The sequence below is a fragment of the Populus alba genome, chromosome 1, assembly GCF_005239225.2.
Source record: "Populus alba chromosome 1, ASM523922v2, whole genome shotgun sequence".
Lineage (NCBI taxonomy): Eukaryota > Viridiplantae > Streptophyta > Magnoliopsida > Malpighiales > Salicaceae > Populus > Populus alba.
The window spans coordinates 5,099,666-5,108,879 of record NC_133284.1 but is presented as its reverse complement, the minus strand read 5'-3'; the positions used below and the strand labels follow the sequence as shown (position 1 = coordinate 5,108,879).

At 37.4% G+C, this 9,214-nt stretch overlaps 1 protein-coding gene across 1 annotated transcript; it reads right to left on the bottom strand.

Annotated features, from left to right (window-relative positions):
* Positions 1-2,624: 2,624 nt before the first annotated feature.
* Positions 2,625-7,800, bottom strand: LOC118061378 (probable pectate lyase 1). Its single transcript, XM_035074813.2, has 7 exons — positions 7,600-7,800; positions 6,731-6,784; positions 6,085-6,162; positions 4,172-4,814; positions 3,978-4,081; positions 3,536-3,674; positions 2,625-3,425 (listed from the first exon to the last, which is right to left on the bottom strand). Exons 1-7 carry the CDS (start codon positions 7,710-7,712, stop codon positions 3,204-3,206), a joined length of 1,353 nt encoding a protein of 450 aa, XP_034930704.1. The 5' UTR covers positions 7,713-7,800; the 3' UTR covers positions 2,625-3,203.
* Positions 7,801-9,214: the final 1,414 nt, after the last annotated feature.

The window sequence follows — 9,214 nt, the reverse complement described above, 5'->3', positions numbered from 1 at the left end:
TCAAATTCAGGTGGAAAAGGTAATGTTAAAACCTCAAGTGAAAAACAAAATTTAACCTCTGACTCTCTTAGAAGATTATCAGTGGTACCAGGAAAGGATGATCTATGAATCTTTGGATATCTCGTTCACAAGTGTGCTGATTATATCATTGCATGTTTGTTATCTTTTGGTTCTCTTCAATGTTTTTGACAAGGCTAATGCTACTGAGAGTTTTCAAGTTGCATTATGCTGGTTTTGTTACATGACGATGGTCATATGGATCAAAATGGACATTCCATGCACAGATTTATTGTTGCATGCCCCTGGAAAGTGGGAGCTGCAGCTGCTTAGCAGTTCAACTCCTACAAGATAGAAGATGCGTGCATTTTCAGGGCTGAAATGTATCTCTCACAACGTTTCAAGCTTGAGCAGGCACTTAGGAGGACTGGCTGACAGCCAATCCAAATTCAGTATTCCCTGCCGGAACTGAGCCTCTTTTGGGCCTTATTTTCCCCATACACGGAAAATTGTGTGTTTCTGGGGAACCAATTAACGGAAAATAAACAAACATTCCCAGGAAAGTACATAAAAATATGCAAGCACCTCTCTACTTGTATCAAACAGAGCAAAAGACAGATTTGGTTTTACATTTGCACCTATAACTAACGTTAACAGTTGTTTGTACCAGTTTTGAAGACGCCTGGATGAGATCAGCATGGCATTGAATTGGTAGCGCCGGTGTTTGAACTCTTTTAGCATCCACCTCCTTAAACAGAGATTCTGCGAGTGAGCTCATTGTTGATATCATAATTGATCACCAAAACTAGCGACTTGTACCAAATGCTACAAAAACAAGTGTTAAAATTCTATTCCCGGAACCGTATGCCACCTTTTCTACCCAAATAGGCCAGGCACCATATGGTGGTGAAATCCGGAATTTGGGGCCCATCTATTTCTGCTTGGACAAAAATAAAGAGCACAAACAACATATCCATTTCACTCTTTTAGCTGGCTCATGTGTGAGCTCCATCAAAAACAGTAGCAGTCTATTATTATGTAATTATAGCAGTTACGAGTCACTATGTCTAATAAAATCATGAAACAATTTTGGCTTAATTGTTAGGAGCTTGTCTGCGACAAGCAGTCTTCAATCCTACTCTTGCCCTACTCATCCGAGTTGGAGCCATCAATCATCCTTTTCATAATACAGATGCCTGCCTGCCTGCCTTTAGTGTGTGCCTTCAAGTCTTGGGATTTCTTTTAGATTCTGTGGATGACCATCATGACAATGATAATTTTTCCCACAACCCAAAAGCAAAATACTTGTTTTCCTTTCTGGTTTTCATCCCCTAGATGTGTATACGTAAGATTCTGATATTGCAAGAATAATCTTAGGATTCGCAAGAATAACGAACAAGCTGAAAGATGCCCTCCCTCCATATAATTCTGTCCATGATTTCTTGGGTAGAATTCATGACACGTAGAAAACGTCGTATAACGACTAGTTTCTGCTTCCAACGTTTCTACATTTTGTCAGTTTCCAGTTTGTCCACGATGTTTCACTGCAGTGTAACCAAGGAATGGAGCTACGGTGTCAAGAACGAAAGAAATCCAATCAATCCAATCTGAACATCTTGGTGTGAAAGCAACAAAGCCATATGGAAAGTTTTTGAAGCAGAGCAAGCTCGCTAGACGTAAATGGTTACTGCAAGAGGATGGTCTGAGATGACAGATCTAGGCTCTAGCAACGTTCATATGAATAGCATGTATTGTTAAAAATGAGCGCAACTTGGATACAGAATTAAATCGGTCCCATCACTCACAGGTACAGCACTTCTCACATGCCATATGGGACCCTAATTCACGTGCAGATCCATGCGTTTTTTTATCAACCTTCCATGTGAATTACACGTATTAACTACCTCACCTTCGGGTTATCCATTTCCCTCTGTGGCCATTGTCTAAAAAGCATCACATGCTTAGAGACTTGTCCATTAATCAACAGTTGAGTTATTGCCCAATGGTGGTGGCGATCCTTGTGAACCACATGGAAAGTGACAATTCACCATACCATTGCGTGTGTGGATTTTATCATACGACTGGTCACTATTTCCTGAAATGATTTATAAGGGGTTTACTTAGCTATGTAAAGAAATTTTACAGAAACCCTGAAATGCTACCCGAAGCAGCAAAGCAGAATGTGCCCTTCTGGTGTTGGTCGACCTTGAAGCTTAATGAAGGTTTTTGCTTGTCCAATTTGCCATTTGAAGGAAGGGAAGCTTAGGAGATTAACATTATCATGAATTCAAGCTCATGGCTGATCTTGTCAGAAATGCTGTCGATATAGCTTCAAGATATAATTAAAAAATTACGAAGTCCTTGGCCAGCTATGAAGCATAGGTGCAAGTTACTCCATTGGATAGGTTATCATGCTAGTGACTGCCTGGTTAGTAGCTTTATATCATGTGACGGCAGCGGGTGCCCACATGACAGAATCATTGCCACCGTAGAAAGGAACAGATAAGGGATCATTTGTAAATTGCACAAGAAAAAATAAAAGATATGCGAAGGAATCCATTGCCAAAGAAAAAGCAGAGAAAGGGGAAAAGGTAAAGAACATCGTTGCTATTTCTATGCATTGTCCGTGACAAAGTTTTTTCTTTCTTTCCATTGACTCAAATTTGAAATCCGTAGTATTGCTTGCTTGTATCACTACACAAATAAAATTAAAAAAAAAAAGATCACAAATCATTCAAATCCTATAGACTCTAAGGACTTGACAGTATGTGGAGACCGACAGAGACCGACACTGTAGAAAGATAGATGCATGACTGGTGGTTAGAAGGAAAGGAAATGTGAAACTGGAAAGGGCAAAAGAAAGGTGGGGGGAAAGGAGGGGTAAAGGAAATCAAATGAACAACGCTTCTGCACCTGCTCCTGGAATAATGGTGTGATGAATTGTTTTTGAACTGAAGCAGGCCGAGGTTGAGAAATAACAGAGGCAAACGGGGATGGAGATAGTGTGGGTGTGACAATACAATGACATGTGTAAAAAATGTACACTTGCCAATATATGTGATGGGTGAATGCAGATAGACAGGACAAACAATGGCTGAGACACGAGTAACAGTAGTAGGAGTAGGACTGTATAGATGTAAGAAATTATAAATAAGAGAAAACTAAGTGGCCATTTTTGGCCAGCTTTTTAAATTTGAGTGAAAAGACTAGCACTGGCGGGCCCCGCGGCAGCCAAGAGCACCAGCATTAGCAGTCATTGCCCCGACCATGGAAGAAGACTTGGCACCCAAACTTGAAGCGCGAGCATAGCTAGACGAAGCTCCAGCTCCAGATGGAGTGAAGTAAGCACCATTCAGCAGCAGGTCTCCCTCTGACCTCCAATTCCAGTTTTTCCAATAGCCCGCGGCTGTATCTACCCTCTTTGTCACCTGTTCAAAGCAGTGAATCATCAACAACCAGCCTATGCGTGGTGCATTTCACCGTAAACGTTGAAAACAAGGAGACAGAAAACGATACGAGTTAGCTAGTTGTATATTACCTCCTTTGCAAAAGGGTTGACTGGAGCATTATATCTGTTGCCCTGGCTGTTGATGGTGGGTTCTGCACTGCCACCGATGGCATACATTTCCCAGTGAGTGTAATCATTGTTCACCACATGGAAGTACCCGTGTCTACACCTGCATGATTCATGATTTAGATTCATGAATTGAGCATAAACAAAAATAAACTAAAAAGGTCTCTTTCTCGCAATCTATTTTCAGTAGCTATCATATCAAGCGAAAGATGGTTTAGTTTTCATGAATTAGGCAATTTTCTTCCTTGGCCAAGTTAAAGAAACTATTTATACATAATTACAATTTGGTCAATTATTGGGGTATGATTTCTATCACGTTATTTTTTTTAGACAATTTTATAATAATAACAAAGCAATGTCGGAGAGCCAAAGTCCTTTCAATAGGAAAGGTCTAATTAAATGTTACCTTGGCATTCTCTGGATCAGTCCCTCTCCAAAATGGTTGTACGCAATGGTCACTTGCATTTGCTTGTCTCTGATGTAAGAGTCACTATGGCCCAATAGCATTACCTGTATTAAATGGCATAGTTAGCACCATCAGCTTCCGTCAACAAGAAAAATAAGTAACATTGAAAGTACCAAAACAAGCAGCAAACCAACCTCATTATGGTGGGTGAAGTGGTTGTTGGAGACGGTAATGGCAGTAGAACCCATGACAGCATCGACCAGACCATCAGCGCAATGAGAAAGCGAGTTGTGATCAACCCAAATGTGGCTTGATCCAAAAATAGAGACGGCATCACCATCCGCCATTGTCCTCCATCCGTAGTGAGAAGGCGAGCTCCGCACCATAGCATTGCCAGTGGGCTTGCAATCATGAATGTGTAACCCATGAATGATCACATTGGTAACAAATTGGATAGTAATGCACCCTCCATTAGCGATGTGAACATTGACCCCGCGGCCATCAATTGTCTTGAAGCTGTTCATGATAAGTTCCTGCTTCAATTGAATCACCATGTCTCTTTTGAACACAATCCATAGAGGAGCATCCTGGATCACAGCATGGCGCAAAGTACCAGGCCTTGGGTTCACAGGGTCATTATCACTAGGATCAGTAACAACATAGAAGCGACCATCACGGCCACCAATAGCATTTCTTCCAAAACCAATGCCACAGTCAGCAAGGCGCTTGCGGTTCTTCTGCCAGTTGGGGTCACAACGCCAGCAATCATCAATAGGATTGCCTGTTCCACAAGAGAAGTAACCAAGTCTCCTCCTTTCAGTACTGTTGCGGATGCTCCTGCAATGTCAAATGCAATGCTATCAGCATTAGTATTATAGATGTCATTCAACCAAATAGTCAAAGCAAGCTTATTATTGATAATTCCAAATCGATTTTTTAACAGCATTAAACATTTTTTTTTTACTATTTGCATCATACATTTACTGATTGCATTTCAACACTAGCATCTGTTGTGTCGGTGGCAACAGCCAGGGCTAGCTAAATCAGCATAGTGGAAGCATATGATTAATGCCAACAGGAAACAAACAATTTGTCATTTTGTGAGGGCCATCAGGTCTTTAAGTTTAACGGAAAGATTTATCTTGGCTTCCTGGTGTACATGCCCGTTATGTTTGTCCTGCTTACATGTATATGAATGAAGCTGTCACATTCAAAACTACAATACAAATTAAGAACCCACATCCCCTCAACAATCAACTACATGAATTTTCAGTATCCCATCTTCAGCTAAGCCTTAAAAAAAAGGTGAAATTTTAAAAGGCCGGTCAAAAAAAAAATGGGAAGATGACAAAAGTACTAAATTTTCGGTCACAATCAATTAATATCATCGGAAAACACAGTTAAGACTAGCGTGTCATCAAAAAAGCATTCGAATAAGACATCCTTTCATCGGCGAAGCTTCATTCTGATGCATTTAAGAAGAGAATTGTGTGAAAAGGAGGTGTCTAAAACTGCAGGTTAATTAATTAAAAAACAGTGGGTTATAGAGATATTAATTAACTGGACATTTTATTCATAATCAAGCATGATTTGTACCTCCTTAAGTACAATAGATGGATATGTGAAACAGTAGATAAAAGACACAGATCTCACTCCCTCACTGCCCCTGCTACTACAACTACAGTAGCTGGCAGGTAGTGGAGAGAAACAGCGTGAAAAAGGTCAAAATAACAACAGCACATCAGATATAAGAGAGGAACGTGCAGGGAGGATGATTCCTCAGAATCCCGCTATCCCTTTTCATAAAGTGCAAGTTCTACAAAAACTCAAAGGGAAATTTCCCACGGAAAAAAAATCATTATATCATCAAACATTAAACACTAATTAAATCAGTAAATGGGGTTTTAATAAAAATCTGAAAAGGGGCAGCTGAGGTGGGTATCAAAACCCTTTTCTAAACACCTACCATAACCACCAAATCATCCCTCTATCAGTGAATTCAGACAGATTCCAAGTAATAAGTTGCATTGTAATTAAAGGGCAATAGCAATACCGCATTATTGTTAATTGATTACTCAAGTTTTAAAGAGAGAAGAAAGAGACTTACATCTCAACCATTGAAACAACCTCTTCAGGGTTATCAGCAACTGCTTTCTCATTTAATGCATCCGCCTCTTCTTGAGACCTGAAACAACCGCCACCAAAAACACATCAACACCTTCCTTGTTGCATGAAGGAGTACATGAAATTAAGGACTAGCGGACACGTGCCAATCTAGGCAGGGAGTAGACAGAATGTGGGACACACAACAAAGTACAATGTACGGAGAAGAAGAAGAAGAGAGTATAGAGTGCGCATTGCTCAAGGCGTCAGTCACTGTCTGCTAGTGAAACCGTTTAGACGCGTTTCTCCACGGAAGAGGAACCACCGGGCCGAGACGACTCGTCGGCGAGAAGATAATCCTGATGACTAAACTACCATTGTTTTGTCCTTAACTGAGCAGTGAAAACAAACGTGGAATTCAAGAAAATGTATGAGGGCAATATGGGAAAGAAGGACTCCCTGGGGTTTCTCGTTAATCTAACCGAGGAATCCACAGTTGTAGTAAAAAATAACAGAATAAACGATCCAGATCTAAAGATCTCAACGGCCAGAGATTCTTAAAAGACGGTTATTTTGGATAAATAGACCGTCCAAAAAAGACACTACATATAAACAACGGCTCAGATTAACCGTTAAAATTAACGTTATACCTGGCCGCCATAGTTGTGTTGCTTGAGCTCTGTACCTTCTCTGTTTCCACACTCCTGTAAATACAACAAAAACAAAAACCCAAAATGAATTTTTTAAAAATAAACTAGTGAAAAAGATATTATAGTTATCAAGTCGTTGGGAAAAGTATAAAAAATGGAATTGTACGGTCCCCCCCCCTCCCTCAGCTCTCTCTGTCAAGTCGTTGTGCTCCATTAATGAAGAGAAAGCAACTCTGTTTAGTTTTGCGGAAATGGGCATTAAAGGAGTTGTGTCAAGAAACAGAGAAGTGAGCAGAGAACCAAAATGGTGAAAAAGAGTAATTAAGATCTTAAGAAGGAACCTCTGTTAATTAATCTTTTTCCTTTGACAGAATTCTATTAAAATACCATATAATGTAGCTTTCTTTTCTAATAATCACGAGATTTTCAAACCCAGTAAAACCAAGTATATAAAAAATTCTCAATTACTACCTCAAAAGAAGTTCATTACATGACAGTAACCATGATTTTCTTTTGGCACAGAATGTTTCCGGAAACAAAATCATAGAAGAGAACTGCGTGTTGCAAAATTTTTGGGGTTTAAAAAAATTCACAGTTGAAATCAGATTGTAGTCGAAAAGATACCCATATAGAGACCAAGGGATGCAGGTGAGATTTTGATTGCAAAACCAAAAAATGAAAACTAACTAAAGAATTTTAACCCGAATATAATGAGGGGGGAAAAAGGACAGGGAAAGCTCTGTTTCTCTTAGCCCAGAAGGACACACAAAGCAAACACAGAGACAGAGGAGATGAAGAGCTAATCTTGTTTTTTGACAAGAAAACGGCATATACATATACATTTTGTGTGTGTGTACACGTATATATACCTGGTAAGAGCAGCGATCCCACCATTGGTTCCTGAAGTAGTAGGCATTACACCAACGAACAACAACAGAAGCACAGCAGAAAACACACAAGCCCATTTCCTAGACACCGCCATTGTCAATTTCTCTCTTTCTTTCTCTCTCTGTAGAAAGATTTGATGATGCAGAGAAATAGTTAAAAAAAAAAAGTTGAGAGAGAGAGAGGAACCAAGTGTAGAGTCGGAGTTTAGAGCTCCAACAAAACGACCTTTTTATAGACCCACCCAGGCACATGCAGTACCTTACAACATAGCAGTAAGAAAAAAACAAGAAAAGTAATATTAAACAATTATATTTTTTTCTTTCGTAACCATTATTTCCTAATTAATTTAACTTTCTTTTCTCTCATTCTTTTTTATAATTTTTCAATTTTACTTATTCTCCAATTAATTAAACTTCCTTCATAACCCATATTTCCTAATTAATTAATTTTTCGATTTTTTTCTTTTTTATATAATTTATCACTTTTTTTTAATTTCAACTCTCTTCAATCATATATTTTTTAGTTCCTATTATCTTTAGTCACATATACTCTCTTCTTTTTATTTCACTTTTAAACTTTTTTTATTTTTTGTATTTTTCTTTTTTTTCACAAAAATTTTTTTTTTATATAATCTTTCATTATTATTTTTTATTCCCCTCTCTTTGGTCACATATTTTTTATTCCCTACTATCTTAAGTCACATGTACTCTCTTCTTCTTTGTATTTCACTTCCAATACTCTTTCTTTTTGTATTTTTTTATCTTGCCACAAAAATAAATAAATAAATAAACACACACAAAATTAACAAAAATCATGAAACAATGGAATTTGATAAAATTTCATTGAAAATATATTTTTTCATGGATTTTCTCATCTTTTTTTTTCTATACTTACACTACAAAAATATTGGAGAATCCATTGTTGTTTGACTTTGAATACAAAGTTTATATAGAAAAAAATCATATATGAAAACCAAATTAGATCCAAATTGATCTCAAGATAAAATTTATAAGGAATTTTAACAGGTTCAAATTGTTAGGTGATTGATCTCAAGATAAAATCTAGATATAATCTAAATAGGTTCAAATTGATATAAGAATTAAAAATGGATCAGAATTGTTATATGATCAAACTTGTTATGAGATTTAAAAATGAATCAAGATTATTAGGTGACTAACCTTGTCATAATTTGTTTTCTAAAAAAGGGTTAAAATTATCAAATGACTAACATTGTAATAAAGTCTAAAACAAAACATCAAAATCCTGAATTATTAATGAATTAATATTTTTTATCATCTATTGTCAGCATAAATCCTAAATCAACTTCTTATTTAAATTCTAAGCGTTATTAGTCAATATTGCTTTTAACAAACAATATTTGTTGAAAATGTCTCTCTCGATAAGTCTTTTAACCACTTTTTAGGTAATATGCATGTGATAACTACTTTAACTTATTTTGTATAATAATTGATTGCCACCAAGATAAATCAATGTTCATTACTTACTTTTGAGTTTATTAAGCAATCATATTTATTCCCACATTACAAATGACTAGGGTGTTATCATGTTATGGAGAGCACTTAGCAGTGTATTTAT